The following is a 26,919-nucleotide window of genomic DNA, read 5'->3' on the forward strand; positions in this document are numbered from 1 at the left end:
AGAAAATAAAAACTATTAGCTTTCCAAATGAAGAGTATCTCAATGAGGAAATTTCAAGTTTTATTTTTCAACACTGTTGAACTCTCCATAATATAACAACATAACACACCAAAACATCACATCATATCACAACACAACACAACACCACATCACACAACAACATAACATAACATAAAACATAACACAACACCACCTCCACTTGTATGTAATTGCATCCAAACCCTTGTCTGACTCATCCACTCTGGATTCCTTCCTCACTTTCAGCCTAAGTCTGATTGTAATTGAGAAGGGATTGGGGGTTGGGGGAAGGATAATGAGGCTGAAAGAAATGAGTGTAATGAAGTCAAACAATTTTTTGTCAGTGCAGATTTGTTACTTTCACCTAAACAGGGTTAAAAAACTTTACATATTTCAGATTTTACATAGATTTGCAGGATCCTCTTTCTCATTCACTTTGTTTTCTTAATTTCCTTTTCTGAAGAAAGGGAATTCTGCGGTCTCTTCAGATTTGATGTTTGTTTGTTTGTATGTATGTATGTATGTATGTATGTACATACGTACGTATGTCTATTTCCAAGGTCAAACAGAGAGTTACCAGGTCTTTTCCAACAGATCCCAGCCATGGCTGCTGGTGGGAAAGGTGGAGTATAGCGAGGTACAAACCTCTCTAGGGAAGTGAGGAAATACTGTTGACAGCCAGGGTCGTTCAGGTCTGTCCTCTTCCACAGATCAGAATCAATACGTTTCTACACTTAAATATTTCTATCTTTAAAAAAAATGGTTTGTTAGAAAAGTTTAAGAACGACTAACTCTTGATTACATCTCTCCAACAAGTCGTCTATGGACACTGCCACATTTCTAAAGAGTCAGAGAAGAATTGTTCATGAGTCGTTAGCTGATCTGACAAGGTCATTGGGAAGAAGGCGGCGGACAAGGTACAGGAAGGGTTTGAGCACGTGATGATGCTCCTTTTAGAGAATCTTACGCCATCTACAAAGCAAGTTCATGGTCTTCACTGTCTCAGTGAGGTACGTGGTCTAAGTTCTATGCCTTTCCATGTTCCCAAAGGCAATGCAAATTTTATGAACATTTCAAAGGTATAACTGAGTTAACATAAAATGTTCATCAAATCTCAACCAGTTTGCAACACAGACAAACCTACTTGAGTTTATTTGTACCAGAAATTTTCTAGGTATTAAGTAAAGTAAAACCATAAAATGCAGTTATATACAATCAATTAAATTTAGAAGAGACTTCAAACAAAAGTTACCAGTCCACCCAGCAGGGGATTTAGACATATACACTTTAATTTTATTTATTTCTATATTAATTGAGGTGATGGGGGTTGGTGTGTCAGGGCAGGGAAGGGATCAGAGCTGCTGTACATAGGGCCACTATACATCACAGGCAACTAAATGGCACATAACAACTATGACAGGTTTGGAAGCAGGAGTGGTGTCCACTTCCTAAACAACTTGCCTCCGGACACTCTATGAACTTTGATAAATGTCTATAGTTGTAGAGGGGCTTCAGGCCTTTTTTTCCATACAGAGTCCATGAGTCATGCTGAACTCAACAGAAATCAACAACAACAATAATTTTTAGTTTTTAAAATGATGAAAATAGTCACTAAAAACAATTACATTTTGAAATTTTAACTCTCATTTTTCCCCCCTTCGGTTAAAAATGACCAGAAAGGAGTTTAGAATTTTTCGTTTGAATCATTTAGTTTCTCCTTTTCCACTCTCTGGCTTTTATATGACTAAATCATTACTTTTCCACTTCAAAGTAATTTCAATGGCTCAGCCACTTGCATTTCAAAAATCTACAATGAATCACTAAGTATGAATGTAAAACCTGAGAAGTCACTACACTGTGACTATTAGGAACAAGTATTTTGAATACTTTAGAAAAATAGAGCCTACAAAAAGTCTTCATGTTCAGCATGTGAGACAATATCTACATTTATTGGCAATGTTTTTAATGGTTGTTTCTTTTTATGCTCTTATTTTAACGTTGATATCAGAAAATTTCCTTAACCATAATTAAATGTTTAAGACTGGTGTAGCATATATTATCATTTATCTGTTATTATCTGTTAAAAAGACTATAAGACAATGAACAAAACCAAAATCTTAACAATAAAGTTCATTGTATTTATCTGTTATTATCTGTTAAAAAGACTATATGACAATGAACAAAACCAAAACCTTAACAATAAAGTTCATTGTATTCAATGTGGTTTTTAAGGTTCTGTAAAATGAAGACACTCTCTAATCATCAACTTACTGCTAAACATAAAAAGAGGATTTCCATGTTGCTTGGTTTACATGTGGTAAATATATTCAAGATTTATTAACTTTTCTTTCAATATAAGTGTTCACTGTATATATTTCTACTCTGTTACTAGTGCATAAAATACCTATATTGGTCATAGACCTTGTATGTTAAAATACACAATCATGGACAATCTTAACCTCTAACGTGGGCCAATGAACTCTACTATAATTGACTTTTATGATCATGAGCAACAGTTTTCTTTGGGCCCCTTTAAGCCTGAGGGGTAGTATGTGCGGGCCCAAGCAGAAGTTCACACTCTCTTAGTTGTATGGCTCTCTCGTGGGTAATTATGCCACGTCCTGGTGCTTGCATAGTGGTATGCATTAACCTCTTTGCAGGACCTTCACTCTGGCTGCCTGTTGAACTAGTGGCTAAGGGTTGCACTGGCAACCCAAACGTAGGTGGTTTGAATCCACCAGCTATTCTGAGGGAACAAGGTGAGCATTCTCTTCCTGTGTGATTGATAGCCTCTGAAAACTTGCTGGAGGGTCAGCTATGAGTTGGGTCCAACTCGAGGACATTGAGTTGAGGTGAGACTGTTGTTGTTATGTGCCATCGAGTTGCCTGTGACTCATAACGACCCTGTTTACAAACAGCTCTGAACCCTGCTCTATCCTGAGTCAATCTCACCCTTTCCGACATTTCTCCCCCCATTACTCCACTCATTGAGTCAATACATCTCATTGAGGATCTTCCCACACACTCAGATAAGTTTACTTGACTGGAATTTTGTGGCTGCCCAGGAGCCTTCAATAGATCTGCATTGAAATAGTCTAGAAATTTTATAGTACTGAGTGTCCCCAGAAAGATTTTGAATTAAAATAACTTTTGACAAACTGTTTCAATATGTCGAGAGACTATGAAGTCACACTTTTTATTCCGGGAATCCAATACTATGGTAGCCAAGATTTGGTTGACTGATTCACATATAATCTCACATTGGGCACCTCTTGGTCTAGTGCTTCTTCATAATAGTGGTGCTTAATCAGGTTCTGGCCCTACTGGTATATGAAACTGTTTAAAATTGTACTAATTTATAGAATCTTCTCACTTCACCAAGACAGATTCCATGAAGGATATACAAAGTTTGACTGAAAAAATGAAGATGGTCAACATCATTAAAAATGCATGTGTGTGAATGGTTAAAATGTACATGTGTGTGGTAATGGAATAAAAGTTACGCACTCATTCCACTTTTGTTTTGGGGCGCATACCACTAGATATTCTAAAATAACATGATGCTAACACATTAATGTTCCATAATACAAGGAGGCAACACTGGTGAAGGTTGGCCAGCAAGTCTTATTTAATTGTTTGAAAGTAAGCTGTTTGTTTCACAACGCAAAAGGTAAAAAGCAATGCAGACTTCAATCATTTCAAACTGTGATCCTAAATATCATTACATCACAACACTCACAGTGTAGGATGATACAGGTAGAGTGAGGAGGGGTGGATAACGACTTAACAAAGACAACTGTTACACAAATGGAAAAACACACATTGACAGGCAAAGGTGCTGATCTAATTCACCATGCTTTTAATTATCAAGGCCCTAAATATATACTTAAATAAATTCTTCTGTAACGGAATAATAATTATCTCTACACAATCAAAGAAAAATGAATAGAATTAGTTTAAATGAAATACATTTGTGAATTCTCTATTCACAAATATATATTTCCCACAATGTCTTTTAAAAGCATATACATAGCTTCCGAACAATAAGATTATTTTGACAAATTTGTTTCAGAATAGAAATTTTAGCATTTTTTTAAAAAATGACAACCAAAACAATACCTCCAGGATATCAATATCAGTGTGTTGCAACACTATTGTACAAAACAACATTAATGTTGACAAGCAAGAAATTAACCAAATTAGCCCAAGTTAAACACACAATTTGGAAGACTGAGTTTTTCTTCAAAGATTTTTGAATAGAATATTTGAACTCTGAAAGAAATAATGGAGACATTTATAAATGACCTCCTTCATTTTGTTTTAAACCAAGAATATAGCATTTAGAAAACAATCTAATTAATAAAATAAATAAAGTCTACCACAACAGTAGTAAGGTAATGGGACAATATGACTAACAGGATGAAACAATACTTAACAGAAATCATGAAACAAGCACCAAACTTAAAACCACTTGATCAGACACGTAAAGCAGAAAACTCACAACTCCTATTAGTAACATCACTCCAAACTGCAAGACAGACTGCTGTCAAGGCTCAGACTGTGATGTATTTACCATGGACTCAATATTTAAGGCAACACAATTTCAATCCTGGATTTCAAAAGATAGTTTGAAATGATACTGTTGCCATTGCAATAAAACATATTAAGTTCAAAACCATCCAATATTTTCTTTATATAGAATATGAAGAATACATATTTTTTATTAAATTGCATTTTGCTCAAGGAATTTTTGGTAGAAGTAATTAAGGAATTATATAGAGAAAGTACTTTTCTAAAACTCCGGACTGTTAAGAGGCATGTATTACCAAAACATTAAGTAAAATACCATTTTATACCAGGAAGTAATTGTATAGAATGCTTTAAGGGATTCAGTATCCACAAGGATTAAACGGTGTGTCCATGTGAGCATCATAGTATCACAATTTCAATTTTCCCAAGCCTTTAAAAAATAATAGAAATTAAGATATATTTATTAGTATGACCGACTGTGAATCCAATACAAATAATTTAAAGTTCTTGAACTTTGTGCCACCACAGACTCAATTTAAAAGGATCAATTGGAAATCACTCCTGTAGAAAATAAATATTTGATCTCACTTTCCATATGCAATAAAAGCAAAAGAAAATGCAGAAATTTTAAGTCTAGCATGGGACTTAATAGTATCAAATAAATAGCTAAAATCCATTGCTTTTTTAAAAAAAATTCCTGGAAAACTGATTTCATTTTAGAAACTGGGGTGGCATAAGTAAGTCTAGGATAGTAAAATTAAAGGAGGATGTTCAATGTGGTTTGTATCTTTACATACATCTAGAAAAGTAGGAAACTTTTTAATCTAAATATTGTCATATTTAAGGCAATCATTTAATGCTAGCCAAATAAATGGTCAATGTTACACTGCCACAGATGTCATTTTCTAGGGAGATGAACTATGGGGAATTTAGGAGAAAGCTGACTTTCAGTAGAGGAAGAAGCATGAGCTTATGGAGTGACTGTGGTGGTCAGTTAACTTGAAAATCACTCTTAAAGCTCACATTCCATTTAAAAAGAACCTGATTTTAGAAAACAATGCTGAGTGAAGGCAATGGGAAAGATGATGATATGTATGTTACATGAAGGCCGTAAGACTTATTATTATGTAGCAGCATTGCTGCGGGGATAGTCATAAACATTACTTGGCCTCTTTTATTAAAGTTGGAAGACATTTTGGAAAATTCTACATCTAACATCTCATGTTCTAGTGGACAGGTTCCCTAATTTAAAGTGTCAACTAGTTAGAACAACTATGGAAAGTTATGAGAAAAAGCTACAGAAAAACTATGAGTGAATATATATACTTTATTTAAGCTCAGACTGGATTCAAGACCCTGCTAAGTGCATTTAGACCATGAAGGCAAACCAGTGCACATCTATACTTACTACATGTGTAAAAATGTAACGTAACTAATGACTATTATGTATCCTTAAATATTTTTAAAATTCCAGTTCTAAACTTTAGAAAACTTTCATGTTAGAAATGTTCAAATACTCTACAGCTATTTACATCTACACAGTATGTCTAAACTAGCATCACAGAATTACAACTTCAAGTTTCTCACTCCCTTACATAAATAATAGAAATTAAGTTCTAATATCTATTAGTTTTACTAAATGTGAATGTACTACAAATGACAAATATGTATGTCTGTATCATATGTGTGTCTGTGTGAGTGCATATACTATGTATGTATGTATGTATGTATGTAGACATACATGTATTTGTGTGTGCATGTATACATGCACATACTTTGATTATATTACTTTAAATCTATACATATCAATAAAGGGAATTTGATTATATAATTTGTCAGATTATTATGGTCAGCATTTTATTTTCTCAATAAACCGCAAGTGAATGTGATTATTGCATATGCTCTGAGACAAAAATATTATCCCATAATATTTAGAGAAGATGCATGCATATAAAATTAGGGACTCTCTGTGTGGGAGCGTGTATGTGAAACAGTATTGGCAAATCACCTACAAGAAAAACTTCCCAAATCAGAAAATCTGTTGAGATGCTTTGTATAGATATTTCAAAGCACCTCACATGTTACTAGGGTCATGCATATACTTACGACACAATGTTTTACGGGCTGTAAAGAAAGAACATAAATGAAACCAATTCTTATATTAAATAAATGTTTCAATACTCACAAAGTAGTTTTCACATTTGGTTATCATTACAAATATGACAAATCATTTGCTGTTTTCATTTCTAAATAAAAATCTTCAGTATTAAGAATCAAATTTATTGTCCTGAACCAAATGGTTGAATGAAAATGGACTCCATACTTCACAAAATTACCTGGCAATTCAAACTGAAGAGATAACCACTTTCCCTGCCCCAATTGAATATAAAAGTGAGACAGAAGGCAGCAAGAAATTCGACACTACTCTATTTATTAGTATTGAAATCTACCAGGTAATATACTCTTGTTTCTCTTCAGATCGAATAAATCTTTCGCCTTTAAAAAAAAAAAAAAAAGGAAATCTACCAGGTAGGCACTTACCAACATCATCAGAAGGCATGTCGACAATCAGCTGATCACTGTATTTTCCATATAATCCATTAGTGCATATGGCTACTATTTGAAGGACATAACTCATATTGGGCAGTAAATTATTAAGAATAGCACCCTGAAAGAAAGATGTTAGTAATTATACAAACATGTTCTCACAGTGATGCTAACATGCTAAATATTTGTTCTTAGTCAACTTCTCCTCATATGGAAATATTTATATTATGGAAAAAATGTTTGTATTTTATATATCTCCTCTAAATCTTTTGCAATGTGATGTTGAGTTTTAGATAGTTATGAATTACCGAGATACTGGAAAACTAAGTTTATTTCTTTCATTCTGCTTTTTCATAAGATTTCTCTAACGATTCCTTTTTAACTAGAACTCATTTAATTAATGAATTACTGTCCCAAATTTAAAATTATTTTTTATTTTAAAACATCTGCATCTACAAATAGGAAGTATCAGGTAAAAAACACCCTGTAGGTAAATTGGGTAAAAATGAATTTACTTCTTTCATCCTAACAGTATACAAGGAAGATAGTTACAGTATTAGTATCTTCATCACATAATTAAGAAATGAAAAATATTATAATATTCATAAATTCTACAACTTTCCCAGCTCTCAGTTCTATATTCTTTTAAGATAACTGAAAAACTTTGCTAAAATATTTCTGTATTTTCATATAAGAATAAAGACCAAGAGAAAGATTACAATTTTTATTTAAATGCATACTCTTACCACTCTTTGGTCAACTGTTCCCTGCCAAGGCAAATCTTAAAAGTTGAGATGTCCCAGCCACAGAAGGAATTTATACTTCATTTTCTTGAATATGTGTTTACGTGTGTTGTGAAAGGATGAGGGGAATTTTTTCCTAAGAATTATCTATCTCACATCTCCAAAGTTCAGCCCCAGGCATGCTTGGAATATGTCACCTGCATCTGTAAGTCACAACAGTTCAGTCCCCAAGTCTCAGCTGGCTGACCTGTCTCCTCTTCCACAGTAGATGAGAGGGAGTTGATCCTGCCTGAGCAGACAAAGGTCCAGGAAATTGGCAAGGCCCCAACAGTTCAGTCCCCAAGACTTGGTGCTAACGGCTGACCCCCAACCTGTCTCCTCTCCTGTGGCCCAGCATCAATCCCCTACTGAAATCTTCTGTGCCAACACAGTACGATGAACGAAACCAGAGTACTCATCAAGGTATTGAGATTCCACCTCTGACTCTTATCTCTTTTTCTCACAAATGTGAGATCTCAGTTAAGGAATTTAACTGTGTTAGCTGATGAGAAGTCAGTTCAGCAAGGGAACCACAGACACAACAGAACAAAACGATAGCCAATTCTGCCCCATCGTATGACTGGTTGTGAATGAGACCATGAGATCTATAGGTTTTACGTGGCTGACTTTTGGAAGGAGATCATCAACTCTTTCTTACTCCTCTGTCTGAATCTGAAAGCTCTACCGAAATTTGTCCAGCATCATAGTAGCTTCCACTGGCAAATGGGTGGTAGCTGCACTGGCCATAAATGAGACCGAAGTATTCCCCAAGAAGGCTGGGAATCCTCCCATAGAACCACATCAATTTCCTCTGCTCTTCTCTGTTGTTGTTGTTGTTAGGAGTAATTGAGTGAATTCTGACTAGAGAGAGCGACCCTGTAAACAGCAGATCTGACCCAACCTGGCCCTAACCTGTACCATGTTCATGATCTCTGATATGACTGAACTCACTGTCACAGTTACTGGGTCAATCCACCTAGCTGAGGGTCTTCTTTTCTTTCTCTGGCCCCCAATCGTTCCCAGTGTGACTTCTTTTACCAAGGACTGGTCCCTCATGGACAACATGCCTAAAGTATGTGAGACAACTGTCCTCTAGGTCTACTTTTTGATAAAGATGGCCTATACTACCTGATTTAAATCAACATTAGGATGGATAGTGAAGAGATTGAGATTGTTCACAGCTTTAGTTTGCTTGGCTCCACAGTCAAAACTCTCGGCACCAGTAGCCAGGAAATTAAAAGACATATTGCGATGGGAAAGTCTGCTATTAGGGACCTCTCTCCAAAGTACTGAAGAGCAATGGTGTCTTTCTGGAGACTAAGGTGCATATGGTACAGGCCATGGTCTTTGCAATCACTTGTTATGCATCAGAGAGTTGGACAATGATTAGAAAGGATAGAAGAAGAACTGATACTTTTGAGCTGTGGTGCTGGAGAAGAGTATTGACGGTACCATGGACTGCTAGGAAAACAAACAGATTCATCCTGGAGAGGGTTAAATCAGGCTGCTCCATGGAGGCAAGGATTCTGGGGTTTTATCTGACATACTTTGGACATGTTCCAAGGAGGGACCAGTCCTTGGAGAGGGATGTAATCCTCGGGAGGTTGGAGGGACAGCGCAGGAGAGGAAGACTCTGTTTGAGATGGATTGGTTCAGTGACTGGGGTAATCGGGGTGAGTGTGTGGGAGGCGGTGCGATTGGCACAGGATAGAGCAGGTTTTAGGGCTCTTGTACATAGGGTTGCTATGAGTCGCAAGCTACTTGACGGCACATAACAACAACAACAACATACTATCTGATCTCCATTTTACAAGTCTTCCATATGGCCATGGCTTTGGTATGAACAAAGTCCCAATACCCTTACATTTCAATGCACAGAACTTAGTGTAATCCGAGGTAAAGCTTGACATACCTTGGTAAGGATTCTATTCCCCATCAGAGAACTTTCTTACCACATTAAACTGTAAGCCCTGAGCAAAAATACATAATGGTTTGGGATTTCTTACCTTGGAAACGAAACTGTAATGGTATCGTGTTATCCATACATAAAATAATTGACTTTATAGTTACCAAATCTTGATAGCCATCTGTCAGAAATTCATGCTTGGTTTGATCTTCTCCTTCCAGCTGCTGGTAAAGGACCGCAAACTTCTCGATCATGGTGTCGTACACTACCCGAGGTCTCTCCCATGTTACAAGGAGACTGGTGTAATTTTCTGGGTCAGCCTGAACGTTTTCTGGTTCTGAACTACAAACTTCAGAGAAAAGAAGATGTAGGTGTTGATATAACTGTTGCTTCTAAGATCTGAAGTCAAACAAACTCTATGAAATGAATCTTACCTTCTTTATTAGATTACAAACAGTAACAGAGATTTAGACCTTTATGCGGCCCAAGGCAATGTCTTGAATTGATTTAGTATAAAAAAAAATTTTAAAAATTTAAAAAATAATATAACCAAGTCCATGGCATCCATTTCTGAAATAGCTAGCCTCTGGAAGCTGTATGAACTTAGAGAAATCATGAAACTTATACAAGTGTTCAGGTGGTTCATAAGGTCATTCTACAACACCTCTTGTTTAGGATGTGAAAAAGTAAATTTAGTTTAGGATGAGAAGACTTTTAACTCATAATAGCTCCATCTCCAGAAATCCTTGGTAAAAGACTATAGATACTGAGAAACTCCAGGGTGAAATCTGAGAAGATTTTAAATTATAAAAAGGAATTTGTTAGAAATTTTGTTATCAGAGAAGCTGTAGAGAAATTAAAAACCAGCCAGAGAAAACCAATGAATAACAAAACCATCATTTCAGTACTTTTAAAAGGTGTGTTCATAAAACTCAACTTTGACAATCATGCATGACACAAATAATAAATCATACAAATAATTCCTGAGGATTTTATTTACTTGCCTCATTTGAAAATAGTATTTTGAAAAGTTGTTCAGGGATTTCTTCACATGAATTCATACTCATGCTGGGAATCATGGAAAAAAGATTGAGTTTCCTCTTAGAGAGAACCCTGACAGTTTTTTCTAAAATATATTCATAAAGTGGTAGTTTGGGTTATGTGGGAAGAGAAAAGTGTTAACAGTTGAGGTTACTGTGCTGTTGAAGGAAAACAGGAGGATGAGGTCTTCACAGACCAGACAGATTTGCAAAGGAGAGCGAAGGCCAAAGGAGACGCAATACGCCTAGAGATCGGGACAGACTTTCAGGGCACACCTGGAGAAACACACAGGGATCTCAGTCAACCAAGCATGATGTGGAAATTACATCAGAGACGCAGGAGGAACCTTCTTAGCTGGTTACTGGGACAGGAAGGGAGACAGTGGAGAGTAAAAGTCAGTAAGTAGGTAATAGACACAATTTAAATGGGTTAAGAGAAAGACTCTTCATAGGAGGGGGGACAGGAATAAGAAATAAAAGGAAAAGTTCAGAGAAGTATAGTTTTCATGGAAATCAGGATTTACAGGGAGGAGGTCAGAAAAGTACGATTATCTCGTGGGTACTGACAAGAACGTTAATAGACAGAATGTGCATGAATGTTGTGTCCCATCGAGTCGGAACCGACTCACGGCTGATCCTCCACAGGTTCTCTGAGCCAGTAACTGCTCAGGAGGAGACCACTTGGCCTTCTCTTGTGGAGCAGCTGGTGGCTTTGAACTGCGTGCCTTTGGGATGTAGGGCAGATTCTTACCACTGGGCCACCTCCACATACATCAAAACAAAGAACACACTATACATACTTATGAACATTTATTTTGCTTGTTTGTTTGTTTTTTGGTTTTACTTTTATTATTCTATTAGTTTATTTACAAAATTCAAATACAAATGTGTTTGTATTTGAACTTTATAAACACTTTTTTTTTAAAGAAAATATGTCAGTAGAAACTTTGAAGCAACTAAGCATCCTTTCTGTCTTGACTGTGTATATGGTTCACCGTCTCTTATGGTTTCTGGAGGTGCACAGTGAACTGGGCTGATAAGCCAAGGGCAGTGTATCTCTGGTGGTTTGAATCCACCCGTGGCTCCCCACGGGCCAGTTCCTCCAGTGGGATTTACAGCTTCAGAAGACCTACTCGAGGGTCAGCAAGGGTAGGCTCCAACTCCGCTGCAATGATTTTTTTTTAATCATAGTTCATCATGTGAACACAGGAGGGAATAAAAAACTAACAATCTGGCCTTATAAATGGAAACTTGAATCTTATGTTCAGTATTTAGCATCATCCATTTTATTTTGTGTATGTATGCTGTGCCAGCAACAGTCCATGGATACTTTAAAAAATGATGTGTGTAATTTTATGTGAATAAATGTCTGCATAACGACACATAATTTAGAGTCTCAGGATTTTTCACTTCAAAATATGTGAGGCTTACAAATGTCCAACCACAAATGAATGTACTGAGAAATTATGGTACCTTCACAAAATGGAATACTACACAGCATGCATGAGCAATGATTTTGTAAATTACTACCTAACTTGCGAGGAAATGGAGAGCATTATGCTGAGTGAATTCACTCAGTTCCACAAGGACAAATATTGCATAAAACCATTATTGTAGAACGAATATAAGGATCCAAGCAATGGGGAGGGGAGTAGAAGCAGAGAAACGTGGATGTGCAGGGGGAGGGGGAGATTAATCATGGGGTTGTACAATTTGATGGGTGGGGGGTGAGGGAAATTGGAAGAATCTGTTCTCGAAAACAATGTATTCAAATTTTGTAAATAAACTAGTATAAAAACCAAAAAACTATGTGGCTTAAAATAAAAATAGAGAAGGAAAAAATCACCAAAAACCTATGGGGCTCCTCTCTGTTTAGGCTGGGTTTGGATTCAGAGTGTGTTTGTTTTGTTTTAATTTTTAATAAGAAGACAGTTATTTCATTAAAATAAACTCAGAAGAGCAAAACGTAGTCTAATTTTGGTTTAGTCTATATAGTGACACTTCTACTCATGTCCACCAGATGGCAGGATACCATCACATCATCTCATAATGGAGCTACTCTGGAAAATCAGGACTGCTTGACTGCTTCTAAAGAATTCCAAGTCCAGTTTTAGAAGGCAGAAAGTTATTCTAGACAACATCTGTTGCAGATTCTGTCCTCCAAAATAACCCTCTACTTTAGAGAGTGAATGACTTAAATGAATGATTATTTTCTCCAAGAGAAAACTCTTATGATGTGATAAAGTTTGCATGCGTGCACAGAAAACAAAGAAATCTCTTAAAGAAAATGCCAAATTAGTATCTAAAAAAACACCCAAAGAACTGCTGCTTAAACAGCACAAATTATTTTTGTTGGGTTTCTATGCTTTAAGCTCATCTTGCCTTAATAGTAAAAATCAGTGGATGATTCAAATGTTAAGATTCAGCACTTACATAAAATGCAACTCAAAAAGCACTGTGTGTTTCCTTGTCATCATAATTCCACTCCCTTTCCCTCTTCCTGCAAGACTTTATGATTTAGCTTAACAGTTTAAAGTTTACATTTTAATCAACTCTTTTTTATCTTCTTTTTAAAAATACCTTTTGCTTATAATCAATGATTTAGTAAGACATTCTTAAACATCAGACGATTCTTACCTTTTAGATGCTGACATTCACAATTTATGAAAAATATATGCATATTCATACACCTTCATGAGAAAACTCTAAAATACTAGAAACCAAAGATGTTACTCTGAGCACAAAGGTGCCCCTGACGTATGACCAGGTTATTTCAGTTGCCTAGTGTTACAGAGTTGCGTTGTCAACTCAAAGGCAGGTAGTTCAAATTCAAGAGCTACTGAATGGGAAAAAGAGAGTTAATCTTCTCCTGTACAATTTATAATCTTTGAAAATGCACTGGAGGGCCAGCTAGGATCCCACTCAACTCAACAGCACACTACAACTCTCTCTGTGTGTGAATGTATATAAAAATATAAAAAAGGTTGTCAAGTCGAGTTGAATCTGACTGATAGCAACCCCTTGAATGATAGATCTGAACTCTGCTATATCCTGCGCCGTCCTTATCATCCTCAACACATCTGAGTCTATTGCCCTAGCCACTATATCTATTCATCTCACTGAAGTCTTTACAAGAATGATGTTCTTTTCCAAGGAATAAATGTCCAAAATATGTGTAATGGAGTTTTACCAACTTTGCCTCTAAGGAACATTCTGGTTGCACTTGCTCCAATATACATCTGTTTTCTTCTGTCCTTCTTATTCATTGTCCAGCTCTCAGATGAATAGTAAGTAGGTGATTGGAAACACTGTGGTTTGAGTTAGGTGCTCTTAGAGCTTCGCTGGCCTAGTGGTTAGAAGCTCTGCTGTAAAATCAAAGGCTCATGGTTTGAATTCATCAGCTGCTCCACCGGAGACTGATGGGCAATCTCCTCTTGAGATTTACTGCTTCTGAAAACCCACTGAAGCATCAACTATGAGTTGTTTCTGACCTTATGGTATCCTCCTCCTCCTCCACCACCACCACACAAACACACACGCACATCCACACTCACACATCCATAAATGCAAAAAAGCAAGTAATGAATACAGAAGATTGAAGAATTAATGCATTTCAATTATGATGTTGGTAAAAGTAATAAAGATTATTAGAATGAACAAATCTACCTCAGAAGTTCAGTCAGAATGCTATTTGAAGGCAGGAACTCCCTGTCACATATTTTGGGCATGCTGCCAGGAGAGGGAGCTTCTTACCACGAGGCCACCACAGTAGGGGATAAAACTCTGGTGGCCCAGCAGTATGAAGGTAAGCTGCAATCCCAAAGGCAAGCAGTTCAAATCCACCAGCTGCTTCAAGGGAGAAAGATAGGCAATCTCTTCCAGCATGATTAACTGCCTCTGAAAACCCACTGAAGGTCAGCTATGGGTTGGTTCTGACTCAATGACAAACAACAACCAATTTAAAATAAATAGAAAAGATCTATCACTGTTAATAATAAATTTAAAAGATATTAAATCTAAAAGAGCTATACTCCCTTAAATGATTACATCTTTTACTTTGTAGTAAGTAGCTTTTCTGATTCTATCTTCTTCAGTCAGCCTTTTCCCTAACAACACAGTGTAATCTCATCAATAGCCCAACTTGAAAGGGAAAATTTTCTAAGAAGTAAATACTCTTCATTTTGCTTCTCTGCATGTATTTCAAGCAGGGAGCTAATGTATATCCGGCCTTAACAAATGCTATTTTCATCTACTGACCTTCAAGAAGGTGAGTCCAGTACATATAATTAATTCACCATGACATTTCCTGATAAATTACAGAAAATGTCTCATAGATCAAATACATTATTCTATAATGATGCTCCCTTCATGCTACTCTGCCTTAAATAATAACTTATGATACTGTTTTGCCTAATCTCCACCAAACTTAAAAGTGCAAGAAAATGACATCTGAAATACATTCTGCTCAATAATCTATTTTCTTTTAAACTTTTTCCTTTTTAATGTTGAGAGTATACTCAACATATACCGATTCAATACTTTTCACACATACAGGTCAGTGATACTGAGTCCAAATTATCTCCCAAATGAACCTGAACTCACTGTGATTTCTTCCCGAATTTTCATGCTATTGTCAATTTGATCCCATGTTGTGATGTTATTAATTCCATCCAGCTGATTACAAGTCACAGCGAGTCTATGAGTGAGTGATCTGAACCCCTGCCCTATTCCTCAGCATCTCTGATATACGGGATCCCACAGTGACAGTAGAGTCACTGTGTCAAGCAATCTCATTGAGGGGCATTCCCTCCTAGCTGTATCTATGCCTTTCCAAGAATGGTGTCTTCCTCCAAGGACCAGCTTCTCCTAACAAACTCAAAGTATGTAAGATGAAGCTTCACCAGCCTTGTCTCCGAGGAGCACTCTGGATGTACCTGTTTGTCCTTCAGACATATCATGGGATATTCAGCGCTCTTTTCCAACTAAATAATGCAAAGGTATCAATTCTTCTTCTGCCATCCTTATTCATTGTCCAACTTTCAGATACATAACAAGTAACTGACTATCCTTCTTTAAAGGAAGTTAATAATTTTCAATTCAACACACTATTTTAAATATCAATATTCCAAAAGTTTAAATGTGAAAATCTTTTAAAATACTCTGTATTTGTGATATAAATGCTATATTTCAAAGAGAATTACCAAAGCTAGGATGAAGAAAGTGAATATTTAGCTAGCTATTTCTTTTATTTTTCAGTAATATCTTGTATGTGTGTTTGTGTATATATATTTACATATATATACACACATACTTATATATATATATATCTATACAAACACATACACTTGTATATACACACACATACACATATATTGTTGTTGTTGATTTGTTTATTGCCTTTGAGTTGAGCACGACTCATAGCAACACTATGAACAAAAGGCCTGAAACCTTTCTATAACTATCGATATTTATCAAAGTTCATAGAGTTTCAGGAGGCATGTTGTTTAGGAAGTGGATGCCACACCATACACACATACATACACACACACACACACACACACACATATACACATTCATATACATAAACATATACATAGTAGCTCGAAAACAGAAACATTTTATTCCAGGAACTACAGTGAAGAACTTAAGCTCATTTAGACCATTCCTAACCTAATTGTTGCTGTACGTCTCGGAGTTGGAACTGACTCAGCTGACTCTCTAGTGGCTTTTCGGGGGCAGTTAATCACAGGATCTTGCCCATCCTTCTGAAGAGCAGCTGGTGGATTCGAACCGTGCGCATTTGGGGCTGCAGCACAGCTTCTTACTCTTAGGCCACCAGAGTGTCCTCATAACCTAATAAAAGAAGCATTTTAAATGTGGCTTGGAGAAGTCAGATAATTTGATGGTTTCATCCAAACAACAGGTATTGAGCATCCCTGGTGGCACAGTTGTTAAACATTCATCTGCTAATTGAAAAATTGTTGTTTTGACCACAAGGAACCTGCCCCCCACCCCCTGCGTTGGCCCTCTGCTTCCCTGAAGATTGCAATCGTGGACTTTACTCATGTAGGACAATTCTACTGTCATGCAGGGTCACCGTGAGCTAGAATTCACTTGACAAAGAGTAGGCATTAGTGCTGGCTCTGGTGGCCTCGGGGTAAGAAGCTGCAATGTAATCCTGAAGGCGTGTGGTTTGAGGCCACGAGCTGCTCTGTGAGAGAAGATGGGCAATCCCCTCCCCTGTGATCACTTCTCTGAAAACCCGCCAGAAGGTCAGCTACGGGTCGGTTCCAAATTTATGGTACCAAACAACAACAAAGTGCTGGCCTTTGAAGGCAAGTGTCTAATAAACTTGAAAGCTCAAACATTTTTCTTACTGTGCTTCAGCAAGCCCTAACTTCTCCATGGGACCCTGCACTTTATGGACGAGCTTTGAGAAGAGGTCGGCATCTGGCATCCAGAAGGCATGGATAATGAAGAGGACACAGCTGAGCATCTATTTTATACTCGGGCTACGTTTGCACGAAGAGCCCTGGTGGTGCAGTGATGCAGGCCTTAGCTGCTCACTGAACGGTCGGAGCACCCAGCCGCTTCACAGGAAGACGACATCTGCTGGGGTTCAGACTGCTGTGTGCAGTTGTCGAGCCTGCTCCGATCCAGGAAGACCTTGTGCAAAAGTGAACGAAACCCTGCCCATCCCTGTGCTACCCTTTCTAACTGTTGAACAGAGATGGTCCATTTTATAAGGACAAAAAATAGCATTTGTGATGAATAAAAATACAAGCATTTATTATGGATCCAAGACTCACTCTCTTTCTCTCTCTCTCTCTCTCATATATCTATATCTATATCTATATCTGTATCTGTATCTGAATTCGTATCTGTATCCATACCATATAAGCATTTATTATGGATCCAAGACTCACATACTCTCTGTCTGTATCTATATAATTGTTGTTATATGCTGTCAAGTCACCTGTGACTCATGCTGTTGTTGTTGTTGTTGTTATGTGCCGTAGAGTCATTTGTGACTCATAGTGACCCTATGACAACAGCCCTAAATGCTGCTCTATCCTGTGCCAATCACGTTGCCTCTGACACACCCATCCCAATTACCCCAGTCACTGAATCAATTCACCTCATAGAGGGTCTTTTCCTCCTGAGCTGTCCCTCCACACTTTCAAGGATGATGTCCGTCTCCAAGGACCTCTCCCTCCTTATAACATGTCCAAAAGTATGTCAGACGGAGCCCCAGAATCCTTGCCTCCAAGGAGTATCCTGATTTAACCCTCTCCAGGATGAATCTGTTTGTTTTCTTGGCAGTCCATGGTTCGTTCCACCCTGTGACTCATAGTGTAACTAAATGTAGCAAGTACAACAGTTTTCCCCCACACAATATGTGTGTCTCCTGCCTCTTGTTTCCAAAGTGATTGAACCTCTAGAAAATGAATGATACCACCTTTTTTTTCTTTCTCTCTTTGAGTCAGAATGAGGATGTTAGATATTTATAACAGCAAAATATGAGTACCTGGGTGTAGGCCCAATCTGGAGCCAAAAGGAGCTAGAAAGTGAACACGATGGCAGGGAGGTATACTACCTCACTGAACAATCAGCCTTATAAGGCAGCATTTGCCCTGGGGTAGAACTAACAAGGCAGGAAGGGATAGGACAAAGGGGTGAACTGAAAGGTCAGAGACAGGGACAATGTGGGAAGACTCTGTTACATCATGGGAACTGCAATCGATACTAGTAACATTTGTATTAATCATTGAGTGGAGAACCAATCTGATTTGCAAACTTTCTCTCACATCATGACAAAACATTTTACAAAGCAAATAGCTCATTTCTATGACGATTTTAGCAAATGCAGAGGGTTATAAAATGATAATCCATAAAATTATTTATGTAAGAATCCTTACATGCTAAATGTCCACTAAATGCAATAATATTTTTCACAGAGAATTTAAAAAGCTAGGATGAAGAAAGTGAATTATTTAGCTGGCTGGGCGTCTTTTCAATAAAAGTCTCTTTCTTAACAAATTATTAAGACTTTGATACTATCTTTGAGAAATCTCAATTTCTTTTGTTGCAATATTCTTTAATGTTGAAATGAATAGTACTGACAGTACTGAACTGTATTCTTCTTAAGCCTTTGCAAATTTTTAATTATTTAAAGGAAGCTCAGCAAAGAACAACTTGGCTCCAACCAGTCTGGAAACATAAAGCCATTTCTTCCTTCAGGCTTGTTTCCCACCACAGTACATATGTTTTCTTTTACCCCAAGGCTAAGTAATAAGTAAGCCTTGACCCATTCTGTAGTTCATTTATTTGTTCATTATTTATTATGCATCAAAAAAGTCATAGGGCTCTTATACCTGTCAGTCTCTCTATCAGGCAATAGGTAATAGTCGGCTAATCAGAGCAGATCTACCAAGGAATTAAAAGCATGAAATCAAATACCTTGCTAGAAAGACAAGGGAGGCAGATCATGACTGCAGATAAGGGACTATGACGGTTTAGAAGGAAAATGATTTTTCAGTTTAGGGAATGGGGGAGGAGCCCTACGGAGCAGTGGCATGTGTTCCGATCTCAGACGGTGGCTCACAGTAAATCAGAAATATGGCTGACTAAATATTTACCAGGGAGCTCTGGTGGCCACAAGTCTCAGGAGCTGCATTGTCAACCTAAACATTCAGTTTGAATCCACCAGCTACCGGGAGACAGAGAGGTAATCTTCCCCTTTGCAATTTTTAGCCTCTCAAGCTAGCTGAATGTCAGCTATGAGTTGGTTCTGATTCGTTGGTCCCAATTGGACAGGGATAAGTAAGTGATGAAATATTTAACTGCACAGATGCTACTGTCGTCGTTAAGTGGTGTGGCACTGACTGTGACTCCTACAGATCCTACGAGTCACAGATGGAAAACTTGCCCTAACCCTATACAGTCTTACACCCTCTGCCGTGCTCAGTCTCACTTTTGCAGGCACTGTGACAATCCATCTAGTTGAAGGTCTTCCTTTCTTTCTCTGACCTTTTACTATTCCTAGCATGATACCTTTTCCAAGGACTGGTCCCTAATGACAAAGTTCCCCCATTCCTGCCTTTGAGAAGCACTATAGTTGTACTTCCTTCAAGACAGATGTGTTTGCTCTTCTGGTAGTCCATGGCAGTCCACTTAATACTCTTTACCAATACCATAATTCAAAGGCATTTCTTCTTCTTCAATCTTTCTTACTCATTGTTTAATATTTTCATGCACATGAAGCAACTGAAAATACCAGGGCTTGGGCTGGACACACGTTAGTCTTTAAACTGACATCCTTACTCCCTAGTACTTTAAAGACGTCTCTGACAAGAGATTTTCCTAAAGCAACATGTTTTTTGATTTCTTGACTATTGCTTCCATGAGAGCAGATGTAAAATGAAATGATGATTTCTATCAAACTAGTGTAATCTTTGTTTTCAAATACAAAGTTTTCATTAGACCAAAGAAATATATCTTTATTTTTTTTAGAATAGATTTAAAGAACCATGCAGTATTCCTTTGATCAGTCAATAATTTCTTGGTCTAGGTATAGCTTTTGTGTAAGTATAATTAAGTGTTCTGAAATTCCCATTCTTCTTAATGGCAGTCATAATTTGTTATAATTCATACAATCAAATGCCTTTGCATAGTCTCTACAGATAGACATTCTACTGATACTCTCTACTTTCAGTTAGAATCCTCCTGACATCAGGAATGATATCCCTGGTGCCATGGTCTCTTCTAAACCCAGCTTAGACTTCTGACAGTAAATGAATGGCTTTAGCCAATTTTGGATGATCTTCAGCAATATTTTGCTAACAAAATATGAATGCTATTGTTCAATAATTTCACCATTCTGTTGGGACAATTTTATTGGAAAAGGGAACAAATATGGAACGCTAAGTCAGTTCACCAGGTAGCTGTCCTCCTCCAAACTGGAGGGGTAGGACCAAGCTAACTAACTTCTACTGCCCCAGAAAGATGAAAAGAAAGCTCAGTGGGGGTTACAGCTGGAAGTCCAAGAAGCCTATTGTTCAAAGGTAAGGCTCACAAAGGTGAGAGGATTTTAGGGCTCAGCAGGTGGGTCTGCAGAAGAGAGGTTGCCATTTACATAATTGTAGAATTAAAAATAAAGTTTTAGGTATCATCCCAATTTTGTCAGCACCTGGACTGCTACCTGTAGAAAGCTGAAACAAGATCCACATTTCACACCATACACAAAAATCAACTCAAGGTGAATTAGAGACCTGGGAGTAAAGCTCCAAAACAAAAAGTTCACCAGAGACAAATTGAGACCAAGCTTAGAAGGTGTAGCCTATGGTATGATAAAGCCAGAAGTGCACAATCTGGAGAGGATAAAATTGATGAATGGGACCCTCTAAAGATTAAAACTCTGTGAGTATCAAAAACTTTCCCAATAGGGTGAAAGAAAACTTACCGACTGGGGAAAAACATTTGGCAAACACCATCTCAGACAAGGGTCTTATAAAGAATACAGAATACTACTGGGCCTTCAGAAGAAAAAGACTTAATCCAATTACAAAATGGGCAAAACAAATGGAAAGACTTTTGATAGAGGAAGACATCTGGATGCCAACAGACACATGAAGAAATGCTCAAAAATCACTGGCAATAAGAGAGATGCAAATCAAATCCACAATGAGATATAATCTCATCCCAGTAGCAGTGGCAAAATTTAGCAGGGCTGTAAGCAACAAATGCTGGAGAGGATATGGGGAGGTGGGAACTCTCATATATGGTGGGATTGATATGGTACAACCACTCTGGAATGCAGTTTGATGTGTCCTCAAAATGCTGAACATAGAAACTTTATATGACCCAGATATACCACTACTAGGAATATACTCCAAGGAAATTAGAACTGAGACACAAACGAAGATTTGAACATCAGTGTTCACAGCAGTGTTATTCAGTATCACAAGAACATGGAAACAACCCAAATGTCCAGCCACAACTGAATGGATTGAGAAATTATGGTACACTCACATGATGAAATAGTACACAGCACTTAGGAACAAAAATTTTGAAAAATACTACATAAATTGGAAGAGGCTGGAATACATTATGCTAAGTGAACTAACTCAGTCTCATAAGGACAAATACTGCAGAAGACCATTACTGTAAAAAAAAGAAAGATAAATAGTAAAACATCTATGAGGACTCAAGAGGGGGAGGGGTGGAGGCAGAGGGGTGAGGATGGGCAGGGGTGAAGTCACAGGACTGTACAATCTGGTAGGTGAAGGGAGAGGGGTAAAGGAAATGGGAAAGATCTGGCACAGAATTGAAAAGACAGAATAATGATGGGTATAGTCCAAAGATAATTTTATAAAACATAGTAATGGGAATGATTGTATGAAACAAAGTGAATGAAGAAGAGTGTGAAGCACAATATATATGAACTTTGTAAGCAAACCAATGTAAAATATTTTTTTAAAAAAACCCAAGTTTCATATTACAATTTATGAGTTATAAATATGAACTCATAGACAACTGTTGGGTTTTGAGTACTCTGGTTTATCCCAAGGTGAAATAAAAGACTGATACCTTCTAAGCAGTGTCTGACAAGTGTGTATGACAGACATTATGTTGAGAAGCTGGAACCTGCAGCCTCCCACCACCATCCCATGCATCTTCCAGCAATACAAGAACACTAGTATGACCAGGCAGCCTTAAGCAAGCTGAGCAAGCCCATGGCCAGTCTGCGAATATCTGTTTTTAATTGTAAAACACTTGTGTGATTTTTTTTCTTGAATCTTACATTTTTAAGTGTCATGAATTTATTCTAGTTAGCAATATTTTAATTTCTTTTGAACCAAGTTTCAACCAAATAGGCGATAAACCAAATTATTGCTAGTCTGACAATCACGATAGGGTGGGATCTGGGACATGGAATTCTGTAATGTGTAACTCAAGCGAACAAGACTGATTCGCACATGCTGCATGTAAGGAAACACTTGCTTTCCTCCTCTCTGACATCATGTAACCCTACACACCAAGTCGTTTAGAAAGCAGTTTTTCTTTCTTTTTCCTGTGCATGAATAAAGGGCTCCAAAGCCAGCATGTTTTGTGTTTGTTTTTGTATGTAAAGATCTATGTCCTTAAGGTCACTGGTTTGGGGTTTTACTCTGAAACTATTCAACATTTATTAATAATAAAGCATGATGGAGAGGGCTGTTGCAAGCTTTTGTCTCAGTGAGGCCTGGGGTCAAATACTGACTACTGTGTGAACTTGGGAAAGACATTTAACACCAGATAATGAATATATAAAGTGGGGAAAATAAAGCTGACCTCTTAACCAAGCTGCATGATTTACATTCACTTCAAGACCATGTAGGGAATAGTCACACAATACTGAATAAGAATTTCTGTTTTATGATTTAGCTTCTATCACTTTGCTGTGAAAACAGTAATATTTTTCATTAACCTCAAACTACACTGAAGCAGGAGTGGCATCCACCTCCTAAACAATGTGCCTCTGGAAACTGTGAACTTTGATAAATGTCGATAGTTACAGAAAGGCTTCAGGTCTTCTGTTCATAGGGTTGCTATGAGCTGTGCTCGACTCAACGGCAACCAACAACAACAAACCTATGCAGCTACACATATGTAAGAGGAATCCATCACCTGCTATGTTTTTATTAGTAAGTAGAAATGGGTTCTTTCAACCACTCGGTGTACAGAAGCTATATTCGAGCTCAGTGATAGAGTTAAAAATTGGAAGGATATAGGTACTCCGTTCATGAAACTGAGAGTCCCTTAAGGAAGATAAACAGGTAAGCTGATGATTTGCACACTATGGCTATTCTTATGAAGCATGTACAATAGACTGCATGAAAACACACAGGCAGGTCACTCAACTCTAGAGTGAACACCATTGAACTTGACCTTATGTAAATAACCCTGGCCAGAGCCAGACATGGTGCAATGAGACAGAGTCGGAGGGGGCCTCCCAGTGAATGCCCTCCCTGTTGGAGCCTTGAAGGATGATGAGACGGACACAGTGTGGAGACAACGTGGAGTAACACATGGCTAGTGCATACACAAATGCAATCTGCTACGGCCTACCATCTTTGCAGGACTTCAGCGTTCACTAGGAGGGGGAGTAAGTACAAAGCTTCAGCAACGACAACTCATTGTTCTGTCTCTGGAACTGACTCACAGTTTACCCTTCACTCGCTTTCACAGGCTGTAAAGTACATAGGAGGAGATTCCCATCTTTCTCCTGAAGAACTGATGAAGGGTTTGAATTTCTGAGAGCCTCCGCCTCTTGGTTTGCAGTACAAAGACTAGGAAGCACTAAACAGGGTTTACCTTGCAATGAAAAAAAAAATCTTTCATTCTAAAAAGCAATAAGAGTCCCTGAAGGATTTTAACACTTTGCCGCAAATGACAGCAAATGTGCTTCTAGGCACAGTCGTCAATTTAAAAGTGTGCAGCAACGTGTTAATAAATCTTTTTATCAATGATAAAAAAAATGACAAAAGTAATCATATTTAATTAATTTGATCTACTGTATTTTAGAAAAGGAGCTGATTAATCATATCTTCCCCACCCACCATAAATTGTCTTCTATTTACTAGACAGGATATTACAGAATTTTGCATTTCTGGTAGAAATATAATTAAATTTCCTCACGTTAGGGCAGTTTAATTGGAAACTTAATGTCACATTAAATATAGCTATTCATCACTGCCGTCTCTCGTGTTTTCTCCATTTTTATTTACTAAAGGATAAACAACTCTCACAAATGTCACAATGAAACAATAAAAGCATGGCATATGCATGCCTAATCTTCAAAAGGGGATGATTATGAAATGAATATTCTACATGGCAAGAAATTCTTTGCAGGGCTGAGATCAAAGAAGGCCATCTATCTACTTGTTGGCAATGTTTGGGTTCCTCAGATCAAGGGGCACTTCAGTTCTTTCACAAGCCAGTAAGACCTTAGTATGAAGGGAAAAGAACATGTCAGTGAAAGTATCATATTGTGCTCTTGGGACATTTTAAAGATTCCCCAATTATTGTACAAGCTTCCAAAGACAAAACCCTCCAGACACTTTCCTTAGGGTCCCCTTCAATAACCAGGTCTGACCAAGACAACCTTTTCCCCAAAGAAAGGAGCCCAATCAGGCATCAGGATTAATCAGAATGTTCTCCCACGATAGTTTCTGGATTATTTTAACCAGGAAGGGTTCCTTCCCTTCCACTTACCCCCAGTCTTGAACACCCTGACTTTTTATATACACCTCTGTTATAACTCTCAAAATACACAACTTCTGAAAAGTGAATTTCAAAGTGAACTTACAGATGTGCATATTATGTAGCCACCTCTTACCATGAGCTTTAGGGGGAAAAATATCCCCTGTTTTCTGTCAGAATCTCATTTTTTCTCATCTGTAAAATGGGATTATTCATTTGGGGAAGGGCAGTGCTTTGTTTTTCCACTGTTATAAAAATATATCAAAACCAACTTTTGTAAATCATATGTTCTATATAATGAATAAGGATGATAGAAGAAGAATTGATGCTTTTGAGTTGTGGTTCTAGAGAAGTCTTGACCATACCATGGACCTCCAAGAAAACCACACACACACACACTTTACTAATCTCAATTACATCAATCACATTACAGAAACATCACCCCAAATCATTGCCAAGTTTCCCACGGCCATAAATGGACAACCACTACTTCAAGAACAGTGACTCTCTCTTTTCATTCCCACCTGGCCCTCATCATGACCTCGTCATTTCACTGTCATTGAGTTGGAACCATCTCATAGCTGGCCCTCCTCTGGATTTCTGCGGCTGTAAATCACATGGGAGAAGACTTCCCATTTTTCTCCCATGGGACCCCTGGTAGATTAAAACCATCAAAGAGGCATGGCCTGTGGGTTAGCAGAGCAGCTCCCTCCCGACTCCTCCACCAGAGGAGCACCAGTAAGTGCTTTTCTCTGTACATTTGCCTATAGCTACTTCACATAACTGAGACCTTATACTACTTGAAGTGAATGTTATTTCATCTCTGAATTGCTCTTTTATAGATGTGCTGGCTGAGTTTCAAACAGCTTACCCATGTGTCACAAAGGTCTTAATCAAAATGATTTTTAAAAATCTGAGCCCAGTAGTATTCTTATTATACCACCATTACTTCTTACAACAATAAATCTGTGAGAGTTATTATTGCTGTTGTTAAGTGCTGCTGAGTCGAGTACCACTCACAGGAACCCTAGGAACAAAAGAACCCTGTTCTATCCTGTGCCATCTTCACACTTCCTGACACATAAGAGTCCATTGCAGCAGTCATGGTGTCAATCTATATGGTTGAGGGTTTGAACCTGGTAAGCAGGCCTTTGTATTTAAAAGTCAGTTGGGTCCTGTCTGAGGTGAGTCTTTATCTCAGAGCAGTTGAATTCCTGAGGGTAAGTTTGTTGTTGTTTTTTTTTGTTTTTTTTTTTTTTAGCAGGAGTGGTACCCACTTCCTAAACAACACGCTGTAGAAATTCTATGAACTTTAATAAATGTCAATAGTTGTAGAAGGGCTTCAGGCCTTTTGTTCATAGGGTCACTATGAGTCATTCTTGACTTGAAGGCAATCAACAAAACCACAACAAGTGTTTTTTATTTACTTGAAAGCTGGGTATAAACTGTTTGGGTGTTTCTGATTTTTAGGAAGTATTAATACCCAAGTGCAAGCTGACTGGATACTTCTGATTTCATTAACAATCAGCTGTCAGCTGAAAGCTTCTTATTTAAGCAATCAGGAACCTGGTGGTCTGGGCTTTAAAAGTTGGTTGGGCCCTCAGTCCTGTTGTCCATAGGCCTGGTGTTAACTGTGGTCAAGGAGAACATTGTTGTAAATGGTACAACACTTGTCTTGTCAGTCAATTTGCTGTTCTGAGATAATTTGGCACTGTTGTGAGACTGAAATTTGTGCCACTAGTGTGTCAAATACCATTTGGGTTACCCATGGTAGAAAAGTTTTGGTGGAGTTCCCTGATTAAGACAGACCAGGAAGCGAGATAGGCCATCTACTTCCTAAATAACAGGCCTT

At 37.7% G+C, this 26,919-nt stretch overlaps 1 protein-coding gene across 1 annotated transcript in view; it reads right to left on the reverse strand.

Moving 5' to 3' along the window:
- The window catches only part of PTPRZ1 (protein tyrosine phosphatase, receptor-type, Z polypeptide 1), a 158,262-nt gene that overhangs the window by 58,619 nt on the left and 72,724 nt on the right, over window positions 1-26,919 (reverse strand). Inside the window, exons 9-10 of the mRNA XM_006901805.1 lie at window positions 9,948-10,132; window positions 7,090-7,216 (exon numbers count right to left, since the gene is read on the reverse strand). Of these exons, the coding sequence (XP_006901867.1) occupies window positions 7,090-7,216; window positions 9,948-10,132 (312 nt within the window). The remainder of the gene's footprint in view (window positions 1-7,089; window positions 7,217-9,947; window positions 10,133-26,919) is intronic.

Source organism: Elephantulus edwardii, unplaced genomic scaffold (assembly GCF_000299155.1).
Source record: "Elephantulus edwardii isolate Elephantulus edwardi_28Jun2011 unplaced genomic scaffold, EleEdw1.0 scaffold00345, whole genome shotgun sequence".
NCBI lineage: Eukaryota > Metazoa > Chordata > Mammalia > Macroscelidea > Macroscelididae > Elephantulus > Elephantulus edwardii.